This window comes from Vitis vinifera, chromosome 3 (genome assembly GCF_030704535.1).
Source record: "Vitis vinifera cultivar Pinot Noir 40024 chromosome 3, ASM3070453v1".
NCBI classification, from domain to species: Eukaryota; Viridiplantae; Streptophyta; class Magnoliopsida; order Vitales; family Vitaceae; genus Vitis; species Vitis vinifera.
The window spans coordinates 2,626,244-2,653,391 of NC_081807.1; the positions used below are offsets into that span (position 1 = coordinate 2,626,244).

Below are 27,148 nucleotides of genomic sequence, written 5' to 3' on the forward strand. Positions count from 1 at the left end.
CCACACGGGCTTTGATAAGGATTGAAATTCTTACTCCACGTGCTATGGAAGCGGAATCTCTGGGGCAAAATGTCAGAGTCTTTAAAAATCATGGGCTTATACGTGTTTTCCTGAACTACAGGGACCAGTGTGCAAATTTATTAACTTTTCACTCCACAATCAAAACCAGATAAAAATGGCATACGATTGACTTTGGTGAGGGAGGAAGCTCTTCTCTCTCTCTGGAGCTTTAAGCTTCCAGGACGCCTTCGTTGTTCTCTAAGGTAACCATTCTCCTTCCCCTCTGCCTTGTTTCGAAATCCCATTTTTTTTGTTCTTTTCTTCGCCATTTGGTTCATGCATCCATGAATGCAAATTTGTTGCTTGTTTATGCTTCAATGGGAGATTGTTGGTGATAAAATTAATTTTTGTTCCTGTTGATTTGACGGGAATGAGGGTGATTCTTGTTTGCTTTCTCCCTTCTTTTTCTGGATAGTGATTTTTTTTACCGCTTTTTCTTTTTCCCTTTGTCTTTTTTTGTAGTGAATTTTTTATTGTATGTAGTGATTTTGACAAGTTTGTAGCTATCGTTTGGATGGGTCCTGCTTATTTGTTAATCATAAACTGAACCCATGTTTCTGATTTTGGGAAATTGATTACTTTGTGGGTAGTTGGAGTATTCTGGATTTGGGTTGCTCTTTTTGGGCATTGTAGTATTGGGCCCAATCATTGGTTCAGAGTGAGGATAAGAAGGAATTGAGTAAACTTATAAATTGGTTATAAAGTTGATTAATTTCTGATACAGAAGAAGGTATGCTCTAGCGGTTGATGCTTTTGCGTTGCATATCCATCACAAACTCAGAGTATCAAGCTTAGTTTGCTTGCTAGAATTACAGAAGATGATGGTCTTTGAAACGAAAATGGGGGTATTTTTTGGGTTTGTGGCAATTTGGAAGTGTGACTCAAACTTGTTCAAGTTGGATTTTATAGCTAAGGATGGGATTAAAGTTGCTGGCTGGAGCATTGCGACTTCCATATTGTCCTGTTGGTAGTGTGATTGAGATAAGATTCAAATGTAAAGTGTTTGGGAGAATGCTAATGAGGGACAGAGTTAGAGAGAAAATGATCAACTTAGTTACTGGTTTGAGAGCTCGAACACATATACATATATAGCTCATTACATCGGAGAAATTTCTAGTGAATTCTGCAAAAATCTTATGTGTACAAATGAATGGGTACAACTAATTCTAACTAAATCCCTGAAATATCAGCATTAGAGAAGTTGACTATTAGAGCCAAAGTAAGAACAACCCGAATGGTAGTGGGCTTCACAACAGGACTAAACATTTCAAAGTTATCAACACCAAGAGTTTGATGAAACCCTATAGTCACCAATTGAGCTTTATACAATTTGATACTACTCTCAGGCTTGTATTTCAACCTATACAACCACTTACATTCAATGACATTCTGAATAGGACATGAGGGGAACCAAATCCAAGTATTATTCTTGATAAGAGCCTTCTACTCAAGTGTCATAGCCTATTTCAATAGGAAACGACAAAGGGATATATTGATAGAAAAAAAAAAAGTACAAGAGAAGGATGAGAAATCCTCCCACCAAAGAAAACTAAATTACAAGAATACAAAAACAAAAAAGTACATAGTAAAAACAAACAAACTCTCTAGATTAGACCAACCCTTTGGAATTACACACCACTAATCAGTCAAGTTGTAACACATTAAGGGGAGTCCCCTTAAAAACCTTAGAACAGAAAGCCCAAAGAGAAGCAAGGAAATAAATAGAAACCCAAAGATACTTTGAATTCTTTACTTTATCCTAAAAAATCATCACGTTTCTTTCCAACCACACAACCCAAATTAAAGCGATGCTCGCAGCTTGCCACAACACTATCCCTCTCTTAGATAAACCAAAACCATTATAATTGATGGACAACATGTCAAAGATGTTCCTTGGGGGGACCTAATCCATCTTGGCTAACTGAAATAATCTGTGCCACAACCCCATCGTCAAAGAGCAATGTAGGAAAAGATTATCTACTGATTCCCCATGCTTCATGCACAGAATACAAATATCAGGACTAAGAGCTTTGTAGGGTCTTCTCAATTGTAGCAAGTCATTAGTATTTACCTTCTTGTGTGCCACTAACCAGACAAAGGACTTGACTTTGAAAGGTACTTGAGAATTCCAAACAAACTTAGTAGGAAAAACCGGAGGAGAACTAAAAAATTGGGATAAGGCTAGAAAGAAAGATTTAACTGAAAAAAGTCCTGAGGAAAGATAAAGGCCAGGATCTGGCATCTGAAACCGAAGGTGATAGATGCAAACCATCAAGTGACCGCATGAGGCCTTCTAAATCTTCTATCTTAGAATCTGAAAGTTTACGACGTAAATTAAAGTTCCAAGAGAAAGGACTAGTAGAACTGAGAATTGAAGAAATAAGAATATTTTTATCTGAAACTACTCTAAATAGTCTTGGATATTGGGATCCCAAAGGTTGGTCCCCCCACTAATCTAAATAGTCTTGGATAAGTGCCATAGCCTATTGCTATTCAGTCGACTTAATGACCTCACAAAAAGAGGAAGGCTCACAAATTTTGGAAGAGGAAACAAAGTTGAACAAACACAAATGATGCTTAAAAATACCACATTGTGATATCCCACATTAGTTAGAAGAAGAAATTTTTGACACTATACATTTTTTTTTGATAGGTAATAAAAGGGCTTGAATTAGAAACGCATAAAAGATGGCAAAACAAGTACACACGAAGTATACAAACAACGCCCAAAAAAAAGCTATGCAATAAGGAAAGAAAAAATCCTTCCCCTTACTTGACAAACAACCAATCTACCAAATCAATTAAAGACAACGTGTGATCCTCTATATACACCTTAACCCAATTCACAAAAGTATTCATGCGAATAGATTTAATTGCTTGGTTGGAACGCTTGACATCATTGAAAGCTCTTCTATTCCTTTCCTTCCAAATAGTCTACATTAAGCATAAGGGGGCAACCCTCAAAGTTTTTTGCTGATTTTTACCCATAAAAGATCCGTGTCAACATAACAAATTCCTTCTAACTGAGGAATGCATAACCCATTGCACACCAAAAAGGGAATCGATCAAGTTCCACAACATTCTAACCTAGTCACAAAACAAGAGTAGGTGATCAGTGGTTTCCTCATCTTTTTTTGCACAATTAACACCTATTCAGGATATTCCATCCCCTCATTTTCAGCTGGTCAAGAGTCAAAAGTCTACTCCAAGATGCTTCCTAGGCAAAAAAATTAGCCCAAGACCTCCAAATAATACTAAACGGACAAGGGTCTCTAGAAGTCCAAGTGTAGGAGCAATAAAGAGATCTAACTGAAAATTTGCCATTCTTTCTTTCTCTCCAACCCAAAATGTCCTCCATTTCTCTTCTAACAACTAGGGGTTGTAGTTTATGAAAAAAAGTCTCCACTTCTCCCATTTCCCAATCATTAAGATGTTTTGAAAAGTGAGGGCTCTAGCTACCCAAATCCCCACCCTTCTCTCATGCCTCTTAACACCTAACCATCTTTATTTACTACCAACAAAAATAAGTTAGGGAAAACTTCTTTCAAAGTTTGGTTCTTGCATCACAAGTCTTTTTAGAACTTAACCCTTCTCCCGTTCCCAACTATAAAGTGAGATCTACTTATTATATCCTCCCATTCATTTCTAATGGCTTTCCACACCCCCACCCCCACACCATAACCTCCTCTCACTCCTTTTGAACATCACCCTCCTTCCTCTTCTCCAAACTTCCCAATGATGACTTGTTTGCAAAGGAGCTCCCTTTCTTTTGCAAGTCTCCAACTCCACTTCCCAAGCAAGGCTTTGTTTAGGGCCACAAGGTTATGAATTCCAAGGCCTCCTTCCTTCTTATCTACATAAACTGAATTCGAATTCACCAAATAAGGCTTTTTCTCTAGGGCACTGCCGCCTCATAAAAAATCCCTTTGAATCTTTTCGAGTCTTGAACTCACTTTTCTAGGAATAAAAAAAAAAGACATGAAATAAATCGGGAGACTTGGTGCTTTTGATCAAAGTAAGCCTCCCGCCCTTAGAAAAGTATTGTCTCTTCCACATTGTTAATTTTTTTTCTGAATCTCTCTTCCCTTGCATCCCACACCATCTTGGAAGATTTAAAAGAGGCAACGAAAGAAAGACTCTGTTAGGATAGAGCCCTTAAAAGTATGATATGATGTAGCAAATTTGGAATTTATTATTCATTTGATGATATTCCAGGTTCACTTTTATCTATCTTTATTTCATGCTTTATACTCTATGAGCATTTTGACCTAATATCTTTTGCATTGTACATGATTTGGATACATTAGGAGTTATACAAAAGATCCAAATCATGAGTTCTTTGCAAGTAGATGATTTGCTCGCAACCGGTTTGTGGACTTAGGCAATTCATTTGAGGTTGTAGTGCATTGCCTCCTAATTGGAGGGATGATTAGTCTTGACCATCGAGATGAATTTCCAATGATGAGTGCACTAGTGTGTATGGTTACACATTGGATAGGACCTATGATGAATTATGACATAAGGTTATTAGGTACTCATAATTTTACCAAGCTGTGTTGTACTGTACTGTTTCTCAACCTTGAGAGAATATTAAGCTTATGTAGAAGTTAGTAATAACGTTGACCTATGAGTGAGATTGTAAGTTGATCATACATTTCTTATGGATTAGGTCATTGTTGATGGAAGTCAGTAGTAACAAGTATTCTCAATAAAGACATCATGATATCTCATGAACTTTGAGATAGTGTATCCCCTTAGGTGATCCTAAGGATGTGTGATTATAAAATCTATGGGTCCGCAGTAATTCCTTTCGTAGAATTTGACATATACTCTTAGTGAACTAGAATGTCATTTGGTCACATAATAGGAGGATCTGTAACTCAAGGATTGTAGAGGTACTCTTGAAAGAATAATAGCTTTTATGTTATTAGACTAATAACTAGTTCATAGGGAGACTGTATAGAGTGGATAGCAAGTCACGAACTCGAACACTTGGTGTCTTGTTGTAACATACATAGGGTACTAGAGTGTAATAGATTCTTTGTAGTGGAATGTTGAGTCAACTTCAAAATTAGATTATGAGGAAACCGGTATTATCCTATGGGTCCTAGTAGTTCCCGCTTGAATTTATATTTCTTGATGACACGGTTTATGAGAGTTAGATGGATTTTGAGTTCACTTATATGTATAAGAGCGTTTTGGTAATTATGCAAGGTTGCATTGAACGATGTCTCTGAATTGGACTAATTAATTAATTGAAGTCCTACTAGGTTAATTAATCAATTAGTAACATTTTTCACTTAAATTAAGTGACCTAAGCCGTTGGTGGACTCAAATCACTTAACCTCAGTAAGAAGCCTATAAATACCTCTCTTAGGGGTTAGGGTTTCTTATGAAGTTTAGTCTTGTCATTCTCTCTCTGTAATCTAGAGAGAGAACCCTAACTTCCAGCCCTGAGATCTCCACCATCTTAGTGCTTAGACTTGAGGAGGAGTCATCGGGTGAAAGATCATGATGTTTATGGGATTTGCTATGGTGTTGGAGCTTTCTACACCAACATGAATTGATCCTAGAAACATCCAAATTACAAGAATGACACTTTCTCATGACATATGATATCTATATTGGTTTTTGAAACCAAGTTTTCCCGTGTGCTTTGATCTAGAGAAGCCTAGGATAGGATTTCATGTACCCTATCGATTCAAGGCTTGGGAATAGAGCAATCCAAAGTTTTCCAACAAACCCAAGTAGGAAGTGGTAGCTTCCCTACTTTACACCCCAACACCGAAACAACATTCTCCACTATCTCAACCTCCCTTACAAGAACTACCTCACTTTTATCCATATTTACTATTAACCCAAAGACCACCTCAAACCACATAAACACCCAACTCAGATATCTCAGTTGATCACTGTTGGTCCCGTAAAGGATTAGGGTGTTGTTGACAAACAAAAGATGAGACACATTCATCCATTTTCCACTGCTTCTTCCTACCTTAAACCTAGAGATGAAACTACCACTTTTGGCTTTGAACAAGAATTGGCTATGAGCCTCTATGGCAAAAAAGAATAGATAAGGGGATATCGGGTCACCTTGCCTCAAGCCCCAAAGCTACAAAAAAAGGTGTGAAGGGGTATGAGAACGGAAAAGCTTGTTGCGGAAATACACCAGTTTATCCGCCTTTGCCCAAACCCCATTTTAGGCATGACTCTTAGGAGAAAATCCCAATCGACATGATCATAAGCCTTCTCAATATCCATCTTTAAGAGGAGATCGGGTATGGTGCCTTTTAACCTAGAATCAATAGCTCCACTAGCAATGAGCACTGCATCCAAGATTTGTTTACCTTAAATAAATGCATGCTGAGTATCCAAAACCACCTCCTCCATTACTGTCTTAAGCCTATTTGCCAAAACTTTGGCAAACAACTTATATAAGCTCCTTACCAAACTAATTGGTCTAAAGTCTTTCAAATCTTCAACTCCCCATTTTTTTTGGAATCAATACCAGGAAAGTAGAATTTAAATTTTTTTGAAAGGTGCCATGAAGGAAGAACTCTTTGAAGAAAGTCATAATCTCTGGCTCGGTAAAATCCCAACAAAAATGCCAAAAAGCCATGGTAAAACCATTTGGGCTTGGAGCTTTATCTCCAGAAAGGCTACTCAAAGCTTCAAAAACTTCTTCCTCTAAAAATGACACCTTTAGGCTTTTAGACCTATCTTCCCCCAACACTTTGAAGTGTAAACCCCTTATGCTCGATCTCTAATCCCATATACAAGAGAAGAGTATGATAAGCTCTACACACCCCATCCTTGATCTCTTCATTAGCAATCAAAGTAACCCTATTGATTTCCACTTTAGTTAACAAGTTCCTTATGGTGCGAGGATTGACCATCTTTTGACTCTATACATAGTGGACTATTTTTAAGAAAGTTAATGCATTTTAAAATCGTGAGTATTTATTGAGTCTAGAGCGGACAATATTTACATAAGATAAAGTGGATCATTATAAATAGTATTAGAGTTAATACTTGACCCCGATGTGAGACTTTATCTGTTTGGTCCCATAAGGAATGTTTGTCAAATAAGACAAGGACGTTGTAAAAGCATTGGGGGGAGGGTTTGATTGTGATATTCCACATCAAATAAGGAGAAGAAGTTTGTGACTCTCTCTCTCTCTCTCTCTTTATACATATATATATATATATATATATACTGGTTTTTTTTAAATGTATAAAAATGCTTTAGAGTCATGAGAACTTATTGGGTTCAAAGTGAAAAATATCTACATGGGAGGAAGTATGTCATTACATACTCCATCGTGCTTAAGCTACCTTTCTTCATATTTTGAAGTTGACAAAGTTGCATTATTTGAGTCTTCGATGCGGCAGAGGAGATTGTCTTGAGAACATTCCAAATCTCAAAGGTAAAATTGAGATTGATGATTTGAGACATCACACGTTTAGTTAGGGACAGATAGATCCAACACATCATTAGACTATTTTGTCATTACTAGAGATGAAGATTAGGATTCACAATCTCAGAACTCTCAAGAAACCTCAGTGGACTGGGTTGTGAGCTATTGATCATCTCCTTGAGTCCATTAGCGATCACAATGTTGAGCATGAGTAAGCCATATGAGATAATTCGAGCGATCAAAGCCTGATGGTGAATGCTTGATTCAAGGATGGGATAATTGAAGCAATGACTTGAGCATTTGAGCTTGAAACAGGGCCGCTTGAACTTGAACCAGCACCATTGCAGTGAATATGAGCAAGAGTGGAAGACAATGAACCTTTGGATGCCTTGGAAGCAGAGCTTTAAGGATCAACTGCTTTGGTACCAAGATAAGATTCAGAGAAAATGTAAAGCGTCTGAGAGAATGCTAGAGAGGGACAGAATTAGAGAGAAAATGAGCAACTGAGTTACTGATCTAAGAGCCTAAAATATATATATATTGCTCATGACAGCAGAAAATTTGCTAGCGAATTCTAGACAAATCTGACATGTACAATTGAAATGGTTGCAACTAATTCTAACTAAGTCCCTTAAATATCAGCACAAGAGAAGGCGACTGTTAGAGCTAAGACTGACACTGTTATAGGTTATAGCAATTTATTACACTTACCAAATTGGACTGCATGATAAACTCAAGCATTTCCTTCTAAATATTGTTTTGGCTTAACAGCCAAGTTGGCCTGTCAAATAGATCTTGTTTTTAGTTTTTATTTTTTTCGTGTTTGGTAAAAATATTTTGAAGACGTAGTCATAAAGGAAAAAAAAAGAAGTGCATTTAGTAAAGTGGCTTACATGTGGGACTTTTATGGAAGATAACAGTGCTGTTAAAAGAATAATAAACAGCTGGAAAGCCCATAAGCCTTTAGGGGTAAGCATGTCTGCCACTAAAAGTCGCTTTTCTTTATACTTTTAAAGATTAGAGAACCTTAAAAAATGATAAAAGTGCCATTAGAAGCTTATGGAAGTGATCACTATGTTGCTAAAAGTCCCTTATCTAAACTGCATTTTCCTGAAGTCTTCTTTTTTTTTTTTTTTTTTTTTCTTTTAAACTACATCTTCAAGTTGCAGTTTTTAGCTGAGCCAGAGAATTTTTCTTTCAAAACAATTCTGCTTGACAAGCAAGGCAATATTAAGAGATCTGACATGCAGATGTCATACCAGATGCAGTATTTGTCCCTACTTAATATTAATTGCTTTTATATTTTTTTGAAAATCATAGTGCTTGGAAGAGAAGGTAACCTTGAGAAACTAGGAAACTCAAAGATTTATCCACTTGAAAATCTGGCCCTCCTATATATCTTTTTGAGAATGTTTGTATTATCCTTCTCGTCTTTTTTTTGATAAGTAAAGGCAATTGTATTAAAAGAAAAAGTATACACGATGTATACAAAGCAATCAAGGTGCGAATACACAAAAAACAAGCAACTGCACCCTAAGAAGAACTTAATCAATCCACAGATTCTAGCAAGGATATAGGACCATCCCCAATGTACAATCTAACCTAATCCCAAAATAAATACCAAAAGGAGCTTTTAAAAGTTTGGTCTAAACTTTCGCAATTCTCAAAGGCTCTCCTATTTCTCTCCCTTCAAATGGTCTAAAAAATATACAAAGGAGCTACTTTCCAAGCCTTTTTCCTTCTTCTACCAACAAAGGAGCCTCCTCAACTCAAAAGCAACCCTCTTACCGAAGAGTTCATCACCCGCTTTACATCAAATAAAGCAAAAACCAGCTGCCACAAAATGTGAGCTTTCGAGCAGTGTAGAAGAATATGATTACTTGTTTCTTCGTCTTCTTCTTTACACATGTAGCATCTATTAGGCATCTTCCAACCCCTCCTTTTGAGCTGATCCTGTGTCAAAATCTATGTCCAAGTTGCCTCCCAAGCAAAGAAGCTTACTCTAACTAGGGCCCACGGATTCCAAACTATCCCATGGGGGAAAGGATCCACTCCCCTGTTGTTCAAGGAAGAGTAGGATGACTTATTTTAAAAGACGCCGTTCTTTGTATCCACCCATACCAAAATATCCTCAAAATTCGAAGAGGGGTAATAATCATGTAACCTCCCAAAGAAGTTATCTACTTCCTCTAACTCCCAATCAATCAACTGCCTAAAGAACCTAGGATTCCAACTACCACTATCCCAAATATCAACCACCCAAGTATCCTTAGAGGAAGCTATAGAAAAAAGATCTGGGAAAGCTTCCTTCAATGGCACATCCCCACATCATCTATCCTTCCAGAACTTCACCCTGTTCCCAGGCAAGAGACTACTTGTCTTGCATAAACAACTGCCATTGACATATTGAGACATAGAGTACAGGCAAAAGACTACTCATCGGATATCTGCATTTAATGTCTGATTTATGGAACTATCATATGTTGGTACCAATATGAGAGAAAAATATACTGTTGCATGCATTTTTTTGGTCATTCACATTGAGGAACTTGTATTCATATCAGTAACTTCACTCCTTAGTTGTAGGAGTTATTAGAGTGCTATTGTTTTGATCTCTCATCTTGTGCCATGCATCCCCAGAATTTCTGGTACTTCTTTCATGAGAGTTGAATCCACTTCAGATGGTTCAAGAAATGATGGACTCAAAATTCACTGGACATGGACTGGGAATACTGAAAATGGCTTGCCTGCCTCTGATAAGCAATTTCTGGTAACTGTAAAGAAGACAAGATGCAGAATGAAAATCGAAGCAGGGTGCCCACATCTTTGGGAAATTCTTCATTACCAAAAGAGAGAGAATCTGTTATTAATGCCATTGAGGTTTCTGGCATCAAGAGACCACCATCTGAGTGCTTGGCGAGTCTCCCTGAAGACCACTCTCGCAGAATTGATGCAACAACTGGCCATTTCGTGTATGTTCGTAGAAAATCTGAAGCAGTACTAAGAAAGAGCAACACTTGCGACAACCGAAGCAACAATGCTCATTGTCCACATATGGGGCAACTTGGCCACAATGAGGAGACGACCCAGTTGATGCACACGCTATCTAGAAAACCTACTGATCCTCCTCTTGGAAAGACTGGCAACAGGCTACCCCCAGCAGAAGCCAATTATCCTCCCATTACTTCTGCTATCCCTTTTTTGGATAATCCAAGGGGAATGAAAAGTCAGCATTGGGAAGAACGTAATCTTCAATTGCAGAGATTGTTGAGGAAATTAGACCAATCAAATCAAGAGGATTATCTCCAGAGTAAGGTTCTTGGAATCAACAAAGTCTCCTTTGGATATTCTATTCTGCCTTAGTTAAATTCTTATGGTATTTCTTTCCATATGTTTTATGTGAATTTTATAGTGCTTCGCTCCTTATCCTCCATTGAACTTAGCAGACATGCTGTAAAGTTGGAAAGGAGATCAATTCAGCTTTCACTGGAGGAAGGTATTGGGTTTTCATGGCTTTATTTTTCCTTTTCAATTTTCAAAAGATATAAAATGGAAATATGCATATGAGGACCAACCAGAAGTTGAAGGGGGCGTGGAGGAATATTTGTTGTCTAGCAATGAGTTTTATTTCTCCTACAGTATTTCTGATGTGAAACTTTACAAGCATGTACTTATGAAACAATTAAATTGCTTTTATGATCTGATATGTGCTTTTAAACTTCTAAACTACCATCTAACTCCAAAAAGAAAAAAAAATGAAAAATGAAAAAAGTCATCTACAGAGAATGTTAATATCTGCTTCACTGTGATAATGAATACCCATGACATATTAATTGGAGCCATGGTGTGTTTGGTCAGTATCACATGTCAAGGTAACATCTTTATTTTGTAGACCTGTTTCTCATAGCTCTTGCACACCCACAAATTTAGCAATCATCCATACTCTTGTCTTTCCAAATAGTATTCATGGTTTTACCACAACTATCTGTCTAACACGGATTCCAGGTGACTAACACAGCAATATCCAAAAGTTAAACTTGTGAACACAAATACATATGCCAGTCAACACAGCCCTGAGGTGTGAAATGGGAAGAATGGTGATGCCATTTCTTTCATAATTTATCATCGAATCTGGGTTGTGTGATGTGGCCACTGAAGGTACACAGTGAATGTTGTGTCTATGCTCAAAATCAATAGCTTCATAAGGATATGCCCCCTTTGGACTTTTAGGAAGCCTTAAGAGAATGATGTTTAGGCTAAAGGATCAACTATGTCCAATTAACTTGCCCTGCTTAGTTGCCCTGCTTAGTTGCAGAGGTGTACGAAATGAAGCTTTTGAATCTTCCACCAGTTGGGGGTGGAATAGCTGTTGTCAGTTTCCGGGTGTTCTTTTAATATGAACAAATTACTCTTCAATTAAATGGAGCATTAGTGAAACATACTTGATAATTGTACACTTCTTTTATGGTAGCAGCAGCAGCTGCTGCAGCTATAACCCCTGGCAGTGCTAGACTGCTTGTTGATAGAATTTAATGTCGGTCCTTGTTGTCTTCATTCTATTGAACTTGGAGTTTTTACCTTGTGCCATGTCTTGAATTAAACATATGAGCAATAGTATTATGCCTCTTCTGCAATCAACTTTAGTGACCTTTTAATGTTATGATATAATAGGAAAGCATATGTTCAGGCTTCAGCTTTCTCATTGTGTGTCATTTTCTGAGATGTACAGGTAAAGAGTTGCAGCGAGTTGGAGCTTTGAACATACTGGAAAAACTATGATTTCTTCAGACCAATCTATACCATACAGAGAAGTGAGGCACCATGATGAAGAGCAGACCAACCTGGGTTTTATTTGTCTGCCTGCCCTTGTGGGTGGGTTCAATCCCATTCCTTCTTGTTTCTTTCCCTTGCCTTTCTGCAATGGCCATCTCCCCATTAGTTATAGCTGATACACTGTCTCATTTTTGTTATGAGGATGTTCATAAACTAATATTAACTCTTTCTTAACCATTTTGTGAGCCCTTTTTAATTAATTATGGCTTATTTGGTAAGTTTTGAAATAGTTTTTTAAAAACATGTTTTTTAAAATCAATTTTCAATTATTTTCCAAAACAAAATTCTACTTAGGAATTCAAATATAAAGAACAATTTTCTCGTACTTTTAAAGTATTTTTTATTGAATAGAGGAAAAAGTTATTAAAATTATATATGTACGTGTTTTTCTTAATCTTAAAGACGTGTTTTAAAGTTGTAAGGACTTAAAGTAAATAATAGTTACATAAATCCTAATTTTATTTAGAAATCAATAATTTTTAAATTCAATTATTATTTTTTGTTAATTTTATTTCAATTTATTTTAATAAATTTTCATTTTACTTTATTAAGAAATCAATAATTTTAAATTCTCAACTCACACAAAATTAGTACCAAAAGTTGGGGTTATATAAAGAGTGTTTATATTTGCCTCCACTTTAAAATATCAATCATATATCTAAAATTTGTATTTTGGAGGGTCATTTTTATTTTATTTTATTTTTTAATTCAAAAAATATTTTATAAATGGAAATTTAAATTTTTATTTAATTCAAAAAATTATAACACTTTAAATAAGTTTTTTTTCTCTTTTTTTTTTTTCGAATTTTCATTTTATCTATTTTTGGTTGTAATTTGGAATTAATATATGGTAGTATGTATGAATTTTTTTTTTATATAAAAAAATATACAGGTGAAATATTAAAGATATTTATAAAAAAAATAAAAAAAATGGAAAAAATATAAATTATTTTAAAATATATTTAATAAATTCGATAATAAAATTAAATAAAATCACGTCATAATTTCAATAGTTTATTTTTTTTTGGAAAAAATTATGGCTTTTTTCCCTAATCTCAAAACGTTGCGTTTTGGCCAATTTGATGTCCTTTGGACTCTCACTAGCATTGAGAAAACCGCGGCCTCTGCGGTTTCCACTATGAACATGGGTTAGTTGCTGCGGTTTGAGTGTCTAAATTACCCTTTCGCCCCCATCCAGTGGCCTACCTAGAGCTGAAATTTCAGGGCTGATTATGGTATTTGCATTGGTCCCGGGAAAATAGGAACTGAAAATAACTGCTAAATTCAAAGCCCTGTACGTAACCGCTTCTAATACATAAGAAACTCATCGGCCATTCTTCAACTCTTTTCCGAAATCTCAATGTGGATTTTCCTCTGCGTAAAGTGATGAACATTAATACAGATTTAATTGTTCATACTTCCAAAAACCCAGTAGAGACATTTGGAAACTTGGATTCATCTCAGCAGAGTGGCAGTAATTACCAAATTCAGAATCAAAACCCCAGAAAGAAGCGTTCGAAGTTGATCCGAATCGATCCTTCTGTGGTGGCGAGCTCTAGTGGCATTGTGAAGGCGAAATCTGGAAAGAAGGCTGACCCGAGTGCTCCAAAGATCACTCGGCCGTGCAGTGAGTGTGGCAAGAAGTTTTGGTCATGGAAGGCCTTGTTTGGGCACATGAGGTGCCACCCTGAGAGGCAGTGGAGGGGGATAAACCCACCTCCCAATTATAGACGCTCCGAAAAGGGTGTGGAGGATGCGGATTTGGGGATGAGCGAGGATGATCATGAGGTTGCTGCCTGTTTGCTTATGCTGGCTAATGGGGCTGGTCCAATTGAGAGGATTAGTCACTGTATGCTGGCGTATCAGGCTGATGGGGCTGATGGGCTTGACGCATTGGGTGGGGGTTGTAGGTTTGAATGTTCAAGTTGTAAGAAGGTTTTCGGGTCGCACCAGGCTCTAGGGGGCCACAGGGCTAGTCATAAGAATGTGAAGGGGTGTTTTGCTATAACAAGAAATGAGGGGGAGGATGAGGATAGGAGTGGTGGGCATGAGAGGGATGGAGATGGGGAAGTGAAGGAGAATTTGGAGGAGAAGATGATGATGGTGTTGGGGCACAAGTGCAGTATCTGTTTGAGGGTGTTCTCTAGTGGTCAAGCCCTGGGTGGACACAAGAGGTGCCATTGGGAGAGAGGGGATGAGCCACCATCATCATTATCGTCACTCCCTCAAGGGCTCAACCCCTTTGCACCCAAGGCAGGTTTCGGTCTCGACTTGAACTTGCCTGCCCCATTGGAAGATGATTCCTATTGCTCTCATTCTTCAAATCTGGCTTTGGATTTAAGGCTGGGACTATGAGGGTGATTCAAAATCCTCTAATATGGGTTTTTCGTTACTGAATTGGCTCTGCTTGTAATGTAGGATTACTGGTCAATATTGTATTAACATTGTATAGTTGATATGGACTTGGAAAGGTTTCTTGTTGGCTCCAAAATTGGGAGACAGAAATTTGAAATCCATAGATGACTTTGATAAACACTGTGTCTTTATGCATATATTGTGCTTGCGCTGCAAAAACACTGTTACTTTTCTTTTGTATAGTCATCAGAATATTTTATAGATTTTGAGTGACAAAGCCTATGGCCTGCAGATTGGATTGTCTAAATTAACTGTTTGTTGATGTTATCAGAATAAGAGGATCAATAACCACAATCTAAATAATTATGTGGTTGGAAACATTTCATTGAACTGGTTTTCTATTCAAATAGAGATGAGGAGAACCGCGTAGTGGCTACACAACACATGGGTCAAGACAAACCACCTTGTTGTTCTTTAGACATAAGAGAATTTTTTTAGCCCCCTGCCCCAACCTTTCGACCAGCTTGGGGTTGTCATTACATTTTCATCACCTTTATGAGATGGTAAATACAAAGAATCGATCAAAAGGGGAGAAAAGAAATGGCAGGACATGGTGAGAAAAGACCTTCAGATTTCCAAAATGGCCAAAAGCCAATACTCCATTTTCTAAGCCTTTACCATTGTGATGAAATGTAGGGTCATATACTTAGAAGATGAAAAAGCTCTGATGTCTCCTTCCACATGAGAGCTCTACTTTTACACGTCTAGATAAGCTTAAGTAGACCTAGATGAACCCTCAAGAACCCCAGGACATAACTTTGTGTTTGAAAAAAAAATGCAACAGCAAAGGCCAAAGCTCCCTCCATGTCCATACCCACTAAAGCCAGGATAACAACTTTGCTGATACCTTGTTTAACTTATTACTCTGTATCAAAGCTATGATAATCCATGAGGTCACATGGTGGCAACTTTGCTGATACCTAACCTACTTTAGAGTATTCTATGCTATAAAATCTTTAGCACTAATGTCCCCACGAGATTATGCAACTTTTACGCTTATTCCATGTACCCAAATGTACATTCATGGCCTTAATAGGTTGCATCAGAACCATAAGAATTCTGCTCAATTCTCACTTCTCACCAGGCTAGCTCCTTTGTGCCTGGTTTTAATGCTAGAATGATAATGATCCAAACCAGTCGAATGATTTGTTCTATTTTTAGTGTCTGTATAATATGATTCAGAATGAAAAACTATGCTAGAGATTAACTCTTAGATTCCTTCTTACTGGCCTATGATTAGAAAAAGGGGCAGGACACCAGCAATTGACTGCATAAGCCATGACGCGAGCAGACTAATATGTAAAAAGGTCTGTTTCTCCCATTACTTATTATTAGACCCATTATTCTGATGTCTGTTATGGCCCATATCGCATTATTTCTTTGAGAGTTAATCGTACTTTTAACATTTGTCCTTGATTTGTAGACATCGAACCTTACACTAGGTGAAACACTCTGATAATATTTAACTCTTGAAAGTATCTTTGAAGCTTCTTAGTGTGTAATTATGAATTATAGTTCATCTGCTTATAGCCCAGGACCATACAAATGAGTGTCATCATAAGACGAAGTGGAGCTCAATCAGCTGGTAAAATGTGAACTCAAGTATAATTATTATTGTGTTCAAGACTTTTCATCAACCACCATTTTTATTTCCTAACCAAATGACTTCATGAATCCCTGACATGTATTGATATTTAGGGAGTTTGAATGGTTGTGATTGAATTTCCAGAGATTAGACCCACATCGGATCTCTTTCATCATAGCTTACCTACTCAATAGACATTTCAGAAGCTGAATAGAAAAATGCTATTGACCTTCCCTTTTCTGGTTTTAATCAGAGGTGTTCAATAATGGTATATCCAGTCCTTATCTACCTGTCCATTTGACAACCACTTTGGGGTTCTATCCAAAATGATTTTGTTAATAAATCACCATGATTGAAAGATTATCATTTCTTTAGAAGTCAGAATCTTTTGGATTCCCCTCCGTAAATTAAGTATATATATGCAGTGTGAAAGCCTCTAGGTATCTTGCCTTGATTCAACTCTCCTCTGTGATCCTGTGAAAAGACGGTTTAGGTATTAAATGACTTATTATATTCATCAATGTGTATTCATCATGTCTGAAATCTTTAAACCAGTCCTATTCTGTGAAAAACACAATAGAACTCTTCTGATAGGGAATGGAATACGGTGTCCAAGTACAAGTTCTGAAAAATAAAAAAATCCCACATAGCTTTCTCTTCTCCTTTTCTTGTGCTGATCTGCAACGAATCCTCCTAGCCTATATTGTCATATTAGGCGATCGAATATTCCATCTACTCAAATATCGAACAACTGTCATCACTGGGCCTTGTTTGATGATATCGTGTGGTTTGAACTGCTAAAGATTGATTCCCCAACTTGATCTCAATCAGCCTGGCTTATTTCTAAGTTCTAACAAGGTTAGACTATGGCATATTGACCATTCTTCCCTGATAATCAGATCTAGTTTTAAATAAAGTGGAGGAATCTTATAACATAGAAAATGAGTTCATAGATATGCATGTTGAATCCTTTGGGATCTTGATCAGTTCATCCAATTGGCTTATGGACTCCACAGCCACATACATGGTTGTCTATGTCAAAATAATTCATCCATATAATTGAGCTGACTTTTTTTAATTGCTGATGCATAATGCAGTTCCTCACCTAATCTAATGCTAGTTTTCGTGGTCCTTTAAGCGTGGGTTTAGGAAGCTTCATGAAGTAAGAATGACATCTAGGCGCGTCATATGGGGCTAGCAACATCGCTTTCTCTTCCTTTTCGTTTCTTTTAAGTCCTTGCAAACGTCAGCTACAGCAAGATGAACTTTTTCTCTGATAGCGAAATATGAAGTAGTTTTGTTGAATGAATCATTCAACAGAAAACTACTTTCTCAAAAGAAAACCACTGTAGTTGTGTCCAAGAAAAACTTGAACGGTCTCATTATGAATTTACTAATTGCATACTTGATTCTTGGTCTCTAGTGAATCTCTGAAGAATACTAATAGTAATTACAATCTTCAATCTTCCTGCAATTTGGTTGATACAATATTAAATGAGGAATTGAACTGAAGCCAAGATTTCTGGCTTAGATATGAAAATCTGTCAAGTGTTCGTATGATCTGATAGACCTGGTCATGGCATGAAGGTTGAAGGAGTCCACTGCAATTACGTACTGATGCAACATCTCTTCATTACTACTTACCATTCTTTCTAAACATGGAAACTTTTCATATAATAAAACATTGTTATCAATAAACTATGTTTTGGCATGTTGGCACTGGTTACTATTTCTGTCAAAATCGAGAACCTGCACGAATCTTGAAACCATTTTTATGTAGTCCAAGGAAGCTGTCTTGGTGTGTGGAGGTCATGGGAAAGTTTTAGGGTTATGGCACATAATCCGATTAATTAGGACTCTAAACCCTGAATGGTTTTCTCGGTTTACTCGTTAATGTTGCTTTCTTTTGGTAATTTTTCTGATAATTTGTCATGACTCAACTCACAGGACTTGTTCTTGCAGTGAAATCTTTCATTAGAAAAATGGAACCCCACCTGCACAAGGTTCCCACTTGTCCTGAAGCAGCAACGGTTCTGTTTCTGACATGATTCCGATGGCAGGGGGTGAAAGGCAAAACCTTTGGCTGAGAACCACAAATGGAGGGAACAAGTGGATGGGGTCAGCCTCATTTGTTCCATCAGTATACCATACAATAATACACATTAATTGGGGGCCTCTGCAAGAGTTGTGTGGAATGCACGAAAGAGAAATCTTTAGTTTAACATCTTGATGGATATACTAATTGCTATTTAATTATGTTTTCCATTTTAGTTTAATGACAATCGGTGCTTTACACCTCATCAACAGTATAAATTATTCGAGAAAGGACGCCATAAGTATGTTCAGTAGGTTTGATCTGCATTCCAACTTTAATTCGTGGTCATAAGCTTCCCAATTAATTAACATTTTCTTTCATTTTCAGTGACTAATCAAGGCTATTATAATACTAATTCAATATCAAACTGCATAAACTTCTTTTCTTATAATGATGCAGGTAAATGACTCTACTTCAACTCACATCTTCGTTTGCTGATAGGACACTAATCACCATCATTGGCCTACCAAGCAACAGAATAATCTGTTTATAGTTGAGATACATGCATCAAATTGTGGGAGAGCATCATTCATGATGAATAAAATGGAGACTGCCCATTTCAAATCTGCAAATCCACAAGCAACCATGGCCATAATTGCCAACAAATGTTGATTCAAAATCTATTGTTCTTCTTGATGTGGACTTACCGATTGCTTCATAAGTTACGTGGGGCCTTTTGCATATACGGTCCTGCTTAATCAAAAGTTTTTTAGCTTTGTAATTGTGTGTTTCCCCATAAGCAGCATGGGTAGGCCCTGGCTGGTTCGGGACAAGCAACAATGAGGCACTTCACTCAAAAAATCCCCACCTCCCTCCCTGGAATCACTGATCATGACTCATTAGGATTCCATTAAACAATCAGCAGAGTAAAGTGATAAGATTGTATGGTGTGGAATCTGGACTATTACATTAGGTGGACGCGGCGACCCGAGGAAGAGAAGAACCCCGACCCCCCAAGATTCTGAGAGGCAGATTATAGGAGAATGACCAAATTAAGCCAGCATTTCATGTACATCAAGAGCTCCCTAGCTATGATTGGAGGATTAATCAAGCTCAGAGAGCTTGATGGTGTGCATAACTTCATGACTCTGTGAGTTCGACAATAATATTTTATGTTGTTTCACATGGGATTGAATCAAATATACCATTAGAAAATATAACTGGGGTCTGTTCTATTTGGGTGATTTGCATTCTTTCTTACTAAACTTGAGGTCAGTTTGAGGGTAGAGCTGCAGATGCCTTTAAGCCACAGTTTGATGATGTGTGTGGTTCATAGTGAGTGTGCCCAGTGTCTTGGAGTCTAAGTTAGAGGGGACCCAAAAGAAAGGCCAACCAAAGGTTAAGGTCAACTTGGTTTTGAGGGTGTCTGAGAATCTTTCAGTCAAAAACCTACTGAGAAGAGAGGGTGAGAATCTTTTCACAGACCCAAAAAGTTCAGAACGCCCCAAGGGGAAAAAAAGAAAAAAAAAGGGGGGAAAAGTAAAGGGAACACAAGAAGCCTTTGTTTAATTAATGAAACTCAATAAGCAATACAAGACACAGAATCTCAGCAGCAATAAAGCATTCATAACTTCATCAATTGCCAATTGCTGTACTCTTCGTCTCTCTCCCTCTATCTCTGTCTCTCTTTTTCTGTGAAGTTGAGCTCACATCAAAAACATCATTTTTTCCCCCCTTCTTTTTCCTTATGATTGGTGCAGTTGACTTTACAAAGCAGATATACAGTGTTGTACATGCAAGGGAGAAGGATTGAAAATCTTATATATATATGTATGGCTCTTTTGTGGGTCCTACTGCCTTGGAGGAGATTCTTCACCTTATAGCCTGAATGGTAGTAGACCCCAGAAGGCAAACTGGAAAGAGCAGACCCAAAAACTGAAGATAAAAGCTCCTTGAGAGATATAGCTTTTTCTTGTGGCTGGGTTTTTGAGGACCAAATCCACCTCTCCCTCTTCACCAAATCTTTGTTGGTGATATGTTGCTGCTCCTGACTCAGATATAGATTATCTGAGCCATGGTGGACATGCCCAATTGAGATATTCCAGGAATATTCACAAAGTGAGTTGGTTATTCTCTCCCCACGCTTTTTTTTTTTTTCACCTGTACTTCTGTTATTAGTTTTGTGCAACGATTGGATAGCGTAGGTTTCAAAATCAGTACGGGTTTTGGGTTTGAAAAAATGGGTTTTTTTTTTTCTTTATTTATTCTTTTTTTTTTTTTAGTCCTCTTGTGAATTCTGACATCACAGCAAAGTTGATAAATCAGATGTTTTCTGGAATGGGTTTTCATTTTTCATTGAGATGATTTTAGTTTGAAGAGTATTTCTTGTGATTTCTGAGTCTGGCTAAGGTTGGATTTTGGAACAATGGTGAAAACCATACTTTTTAATCAACCAAAAGTTCAAGAATCTTTTCATTTTTGGGTTTAAAAGAACTTCAATCAAACTACTTTTTTCCCTTAGTTCTCCATGAAATTGTGTTAGGCTGCTTCCTCTGAAATTCATTTCTGATTGCAGTTCCAAAAGAATATTTGTTGACGATGTTTCTGCAACTCAGACAGATTGGGTTTTTGAAGACCAGCGAAAGGAATCCTCCCTGGAAGTTTCTCTTTTTGTTTTTCATCTTTACACTTCTTCTGTGTTTTGGGTCATGAAAGTGTGTGCATCTCGTATGAAATAGTGTCGCTTTAATTGGAATTTTCAGAGAATTCAGTATGGAAGATGGTTCTTTTACTCCTAATTCAGTATTTGGAGCCCCCTCAGACAGCGCCATGGATCTGAATTTTATGGATGAGCTCTTATTTGAAGGATGCTGGTTGGAGACCACTGATGGATTCAGTTTTTTGCAACCAGGTGCCTCCACTTCCAGTGCTTTGAATGACTCATCACACCATTCACTTACCTTTGAGAATCCAAACACACCTGAGAAAAGCTATGGAGATGATGGCCAAAGATCAAGCTTACCTGAAAATCCACCCCCATTTTATCCCCAAGCGGAAGGACTTGTTGGAACTCAGTCTGACAACTGGAAAACCTTTGAAGCTGCAACAGCTTCAGGCCAATCTGAAAGTTTTCTGGTTGAAAGAACTGAACTGAACAGAAGATTGTGGATTGGACCAAGTGCAAATCCAGGTCCTGTTTCCTCAGTGAAGAACAGATTGATTCTGGCAATTAGAAACTTGAGAGAATTTACTAAAGAGAGGGATGTCCTTATTCAGATATGGGTCCCTATAGAGAGAGGTGGCAAAAATGTTCTTACAACAAATGACCAACCATTCTCCCTTGATCCTGACTGCCAGAGTCTGGCAAATTATAGAAATGTTTCTGAGAATTATCACTTCCCTGCTGAGGAGGATTCAAAGGAGCAGGTTGGGTTGCCTGGCCGTGTTTTCTTGGGGAAGGTGCCTGAATGGACCCCTGATGTCCGTTTCTTTAAGAGTGAAGAGTACCCACGTATCAATTATGCCCAACGATACAATGTTCGGGGATCACTTGCACTTCCTGTTTTTGAACGAGGGAGTGGGGTTTGCTTGGGTGTCATTGAGATTGTGACAACTACTCAAAAGATCAATTATCGTCCTGAACTTGAAAATGTCTGCAAAGCTCTCGAGGTCTCTTCTACTTCTCTTCAACTTTTTAAATCATATTTGAACTAAGAATGTTGGATTCTAAAGAGCATGGTGAAGATCCATAAAAATTACACCCATTTCTGGTTAAAGAATGATGGATTTCAGACCAGATTAAATTGTATGGTTACATGGTTGCTTGACAAAAATGCATGCCAATTAGACCCTAACATATGGAAGCTCTCCCTCAAATGTTTTCAACCATATACTTCTTGTTCCATGATATTTGATGAGTGGAAAACACCATTTATTGGTGGTCAGATGTTACTAGAATTCATTTAATGAATCTCTACACGTAAACTCCATTAACACTTTCACTTATTCATTTGACTAAATAATCACCTTTGTCACCAAATGAACCATTCAATGGTTCCTCTCGTTCTGTTGTTTCTTGCTGTTCTTTGTACTTATTTATTTTGCCTTACTTTCTCACAGTTTTCTCATTCAATTGCCTTTAGCTTCCTCCTTTTTATTCTTTTTATCATTGCAATTATGCTTTTCTTCCCATGTAAATGAATAGTTTTGCATTGACTACCACGAATTTAACAGATTTGAGTCTGAATAAGCATTCTGATTTTCAGGCTGTTGATCTTCGGAGTTCTGAAGTTTTAATCCCACCTGTCAAGGTAAATGAACAGTATCCCAAAGGTAATAACCATGTGAACTTGAGTATTTAGTACTAAGATCAACAAAATTCTTTCCTTTTTTCAGGCTTGCAATGAACTGTATCAAGCTGCATTGCCTGAGATTCTAAAGGTTTTGGCACGTGTCTGTCGGACACATAGATTACCTTTAGCTCAAACTTGGGCCCCATGTATCCAACAAGGTAAAGGTGGCTGCCGGCATTCTGATAAGAACTATGCTTTGTTTTTATCTACGGTTGATCATGCCTACTATGTGACTGATCCAAAATTTAAGGGCTTTAATGAGGCATGCTTCGATCACCACCTGTTTAGAGGACAGGGTGTTGTTGGCAGAGCATTAACAACAAATCAACCCTGTTTTGAAAGCGACATAACTGCCTTTAGCAAGACAGAATATCCTCTTTCTCACCATGCTAGGATGTTTGGGTTGCGTGCCGCTGTAGCAATCCGCCTAAAGAGCATCTATAATGGATCAGCTGATTTTATCTTGGAGTTTTTCTTACCAACAGATTGCCAAGAAACTGAAGAACAAAAGCAGGTGCTGAATTCATTATCCATTGTTATACAACAGACTTGTCAAATTTTCCGTGTTGTAACAGAGAAGGATCTAGAGAAAGAATCCATATTGCCAGTTGGTGAAATTTTATTTGCTTCAGATGAGAGAGTTAAACAAGAAGGATCTGTGAAATTGTTGTCACCTCCTATAAAAGAACCCTCTAGAGAAGAGTCATCCTGGATTGCCCATATGATGGAAGCCCAAAAGAAAGGTAAAGGTGTCTCTGTCTCGTTGGAGTATCAAAAGGAAGAGCCGGAAGAAGAGTTTAAAGTGACAACTAATTGGGATAACACTGAGGTGGAGTTACACCATGGGCAGGTATTCTCAGAGTTTGGGCAACCTCAGCAAAATTCAGGAGCCAAAGGTAGCGTTGAAGGTGGTGGAGATTCTTCTTTTGGTGGGCAACACTCATCAGGTAGCAGAAAAGCTCGAGAGAAGAGACGTACCAAGACAGAAAAGACTATCAGCTTGCAAGTTCTCAGCCAATACTTTGCTGGGAGCCTAAAAGATGCTGCTAAGAGTATTGGCGGTAGGGAAATATCCATTACAGTTAAATTGCAATTTCTTGTTTTAGTATTCCTCACATGAATGTTTTACCTATAAAAACAAAGTATACTGTAGTATTTGATTTAGGATGCAAGCTTAAATTTAGTTGCTCAAGAACATGTTGACAAACAAATCATTCAATTTTTTGTTAAACCCTGTAATATTCATGATGTTTCCATCAGGTGCATGTATGCCATTTTGATTGTGTACAATTCAAAATTTTAATGGTTCACCATAGATATTGTAGATTGTTTACAAAATCAACTGCTTTCTCTTACTGATTTAATCTTAAATTTTTGGCAATTCTTGTGGAATTTTGTATTTGCATAGACTTCACTTTTCCAAATTTCAGAGTATTCAAGGTGTCAAATAATTTCCAGATTCCAACTTTGACACCATGGTTTGGACTCTATGTCCACAAGTTGCAGCAGGGTATCTCTCATTAAAGTAGATTCCTTCAGCCTACTTTGAGATATAGGATGATTCTCTTTTGTCTCCTAGTAGCTTATCTTTAACTTCAGTGAAGAACTCTGAGAGCCCCAAACTAGTTTTAATGTTTTTTTCATGGTTTATATGCTTGAATTTGTGTTGATACCATGAATGGTTTTCCCTCAAAATAAATCCAAAATAGGACTTAAAAGTATTTCTGTTTCTAACATGCATATCTGTCCTTGCTCATCTTCCTTTTGAAGTTTCTTTCACATAATTCCTTTATTCCTCATTAAAATTTGTTTTGTTAACTGGATTGTAAATTCCCAAACTTTCTTTCCATGTTGTCCTGAAATGTCACCAGGACCTGATACTCCTGGATTCCAATATCCCTCACTCTATTTGGAGCTAACACTCTTTGTTAAACAGTAACTACCATTCACCACTTTTCAGCATACTTTGTCATCACAGCCTAGTTTGTACATTCAGTTTACTGCACATTCTCTTTCATTTCTTCATATCCTTCGCTTCAGAGTGATAGTGCATATGTTCTTGGCATCTATCCATTAAGATTATCAGTTCTTGCTATGTGGTGATGCAAATAGGCTGTTTCCAGCTCACTACCAATTGCTTACCTGGTTTGTTTCGGTTGCAGTGTGCCCCACTACCCTGAAAAGGATATGCAGGCAACATGGGATCACCCGTTGGCCTTCCCGGAAGATCAAGAAAGTTGGCCACTCATTAAGGAAACTCCAGCTTGTGATAGACTCAGTCCAAGGTACCCAGGGTGCTATTCAAATTGGGTCCTTCTATACAAACTTCCCAGAATTGAGCTCTCCAAATGTACCTGGGACTGTCCCATTTTCCTCATCCAAGATGACTGACGACTCAAAGCAATTAAACCCTCAATCTGAGGTGTTATTTAGCCCTGGAGTCACTACTTCAAAATCTCCCTCCTCTTCATGCAGTCAAAGCTCCAGTTCAAGTTTCTGTTGTTCGACTGGAGCAAAGCAGCAATCTACCACAGTCAATGCCTCAGTCAGTGGAGATGTTTTAATGGCAGAAGACCCTGTTTTGCTAAAGAGAACACGTAGTGATGCAGAGTTGCATGTCTCTAATCCAGATGAGCCAAAGCTTTTGGTAAGATCTCAAAGCCATAAATCCTTTGGTGAGCATCCTTGCGTTGAGACTTTACCTCCCCTGCCAAAGAGTAACAGCCGGGCCTTGCGCGATGGGGGTGGATTTAGAATCAAAGCCACTTTTGGTGAAGAGAATGTCCGGTTCAGCCTGCAGCTGAATTGGAGTTTCAAAGATCTACAACAAGAGATAGCGAGGCGATTTGGTATAGACAACATGAATAGCATTGATCTCAAGTATTTGGATGATGATTGTGAATGGGTTCTCTTGACATGCGATGCTGATCTTGAGGAGTGTATAGACGTATACAGATCATGCCAGAGCCGCAAAATTAAACTTTCTCTCCACCATTCTTCTCGTCTGAAACTGAAAAGTTCAGCTTTTAGCAGCGGTCCATCCTAACACCATCACCAGTTTCTATTTGGTTGGTGTTTGCAGTCAAAATACTAGTAGTAATCTAGGGATATTTGGACGTTATACAGCCAGCTGCTTGTGTGAGTGTTGGGAAGATTCTGCTGATGCATTGAACATTGGAATCTGTTCATTTTCATGATAGCACAACAGCTGTTGGATCTTCTTCGTCAACCCAGAGGCATCAATTAAGGAGCTGAAGATATGAATCTCAAGAGAGTATTGGGACAAGAATAAGCAATTTGGCTGCCAAACACGTCGTGTAATTACATCAATTACAGCGTTGGTGTTCATTGGCAAAACTAATATTATACAAACATCCATTTGGTACTTTCCAGTATGAGAGGGGGTTAAAAGAGTATGGAGCTCTTCCCCCAAATCTGCTTGCTTTGCCATTAACATGTGTCTTCTGATAAGGGATTTTACACTTCAAAGTTAATGCTCTTTTTAAAATTTGCTCAAGAGGCTTTCAATGTAATCTTCAGCTTGTGATGGTGTATTAACAATGCCTCTTCTGTATGTTTGATACCTTTCAGGATAAGATGTATTAACTGGCTGCAATTGTGTGGATTTGTTGCCTTGTCAAAACAATGAATCCTGAGTTCCGACCGTTTTGTGTCGGCCCCCTGTTCACTTGTGTGGCATTTGTGGGGCTGTCAACCAATGGATTTCAGTTCATGATTGATCATATACTTGGTAGGAAGTCGCATACCTGCCTAGGAAAATACCAGTTATTCGACCGAGCAACCATGAAAGAACCTGTCTGTTACTTGGAACTCAGGACTCCAAATTGTTCAGAACGGGTAAAAGTTGGATTACACTTTCTATAAAAATTTCTGGGTATCACAGATTTTTTAGTATCCCAGTTTCTCTTCAAGTCTAGCAGTTAAAAACTCCCACCTCTGCAGGAAAAAAGCAAAGAAGAGGAAGAAGAAGAAAGAAACTAAAATGCAAAGTCCTGCTTTTCATTATTAACATGAGAAACCTAAGACTCCATCCAAGTACATTTCTTTTCCTACCAGAAGTATTCTTTCTTTGGGGCTACTTTTTATTGAAATAGGGGCTGGTCCATGTCCAATTAGTGGAGGGCAAGAAAGTACCAATTAGTGAAAACAAATGCTGCTCTGGGGGATCATTCAATTAAACCGAAACCAGTTACAATTTGCTTAAACCAAGAAAAGAGAGATGCATTATTAACAAAAGGTATGGAACTACTAAAAAGATGATCAGATATGGAACTGTTGGGTGCTAAAAGTAAGACAACTGTAGCCCAAGAACTAAATCAGGTCCTATTACTGAAAACCTGGAACCAAACCTGGCCCTATTACAGAAAACATGGAAAAGGTCCCACTAATCAAAATGCGGTTAATGATTCTATAAATTTGGGCTGTTGAT

The 27,148-nt window shown here is 37.8% G+C and overlaps 3 protein-coding genes across 7 annotated transcripts; all 3 read left to right on the forward strand.

Annotated features, from left to right (window-relative positions):
• The first annotated feature begins 208 nt into the window (after nucleotides 1–208).
• LOC100262451 (uncharacterized) lies at nucleotides 209–12,488 on the forward strand. 3 transcript variants are annotated; one of them, XM_010647614.3, is made up of 4 exons: nucleotides 209–263; nucleotides 10,119–10,788; nucleotides 10,891–10,974; nucleotides 12,208–12,488. In XM_010647614.3, the coding sequence occupies exons 2-4, from the start codon at nucleotides 10,269–10,271 to the stop codon at nucleotides 12,255–12,257; spliced, it is 654 nt and encodes a 217-aa protein (XP_010645916.1). In that variant the 5' UTR covers nucleotides 209–263; nucleotides 10,119–10,268; the 3' UTR covers nucleotides 12,258–12,488. The 3 variants fall into 3 exon arrangements, with proteins under 3 accessions (XP_010645916.1, XP_010645920.1, XP_059591797.1); XM_010647618.3 differs by having other exon boundaries at nucleotides 10,160–10,788; XM_059735814.1 differs by lacking the exon at nucleotides 209–263 and having other exon boundaries at nucleotides 10,101–10,788.
• A 1,024-nt stretch (nucleotides 12,489–13,512) lies between these two features.
• Nucleotides 13,513–14,797, forward strand: LOC100245119 (zinc finger protein ZAT3). The gene has a single exon (XM_010647607.3). The coding sequence runs from the start codon at nucleotides 13,698–13,700 to the stop codon at nucleotides 14,664–14,666; it is 969 nt and encodes a 322-aa protein (XP_010645909.1). The 5' UTR covers nucleotides 13,513–13,697; the 3' UTR covers nucleotides 14,667–14,797.
• A 5,085-nt stretch (nucleotides 14,798–19,882) lies between these two features.
• LOC100267426 (protein NLP2) lies at nucleotides 19,883–26,323 on the forward strand. Of its 3 annotated transcripts, none has more exons than XM_010647578.3 (5): nucleotides 19,883–20,464; nucleotides 20,922–22,015; nucleotides 22,612–22,656; nucleotides 22,742–23,759; nucleotides 24,861–26,323. In XM_010647578.3, the coding sequence occupies exons 2-5, from the start codon at nucleotides 21,119–21,121 to the stop codon at nucleotides 25,742–25,744; spliced, it is 2,844 nt and encodes a 947-aa protein (XP_010645880.1). In that variant the 5' UTR covers nucleotides 19,883–20,464; nucleotides 20,922–21,118; the 3' UTR covers nucleotides 25,745–26,323. The 3 variants fall into 3 exon arrangements, with proteins under 3 accessions (XP_010645880.1, XP_010645886.1, XP_010645896.1); XM_010647584.3 differs by having other exon boundaries at nucleotides 20,962–22,015; XM_010647594.3 differs by having other exon boundaries at nucleotides 20,966–22,015.
• Nucleotides 26,324–27,148: the final 825 nt, after the last annotated feature.

Coding starts and splice junctions, on each gene's coding strand:
- LOC100245119 (XM_010647607.3), top strand. CDS start 13,698: ATGAACATTAATACAGATTTAATTGTTCATACTTCCAAAAACCCAGTA.
- LOC100262451 (XM_010647614.3), top strand. CDS start 10,269: ATGCAGAATGAAAATCGAAGCAGGGTGCCCACATCTTTGGGAAATTCT. Junction 10,789..10,890: donor TCAAGAGGATTATCTCCAGA/GTAAGGTTCTTG, acceptor TGAATTTTATAG/TGCTTCGCTCCTTATCCTCC. Junction 10,975..12,207: donor TCAGCTTTCACTGGAGGAAG/GTATTGGGTTTT, acceptor TGAGATGTACAG/GTAAAGAGTTGCAGCGAGTT.
- LOC100267426 (XM_010647578.3), top strand. CDS start 21,119: ATGGAAGATGGTTCTTTTACTCCTAATTCAGTATTTGGAGCCCCCTCA. Junction 22,016..22,611: donor ATGTCTGCAAAGCTCTCGAG/GTCTCTTCTACT, acceptor TCTGATTTTCAG/GCTGTTGATCTTCGGAGTTC. Junction 22,657..22,741: donor TTTTAATCCCACCTGTCAAG/GTAAATGAACAG, acceptor TCCTTTTTTCAG/GCTTGCAATGAACTGTATCA.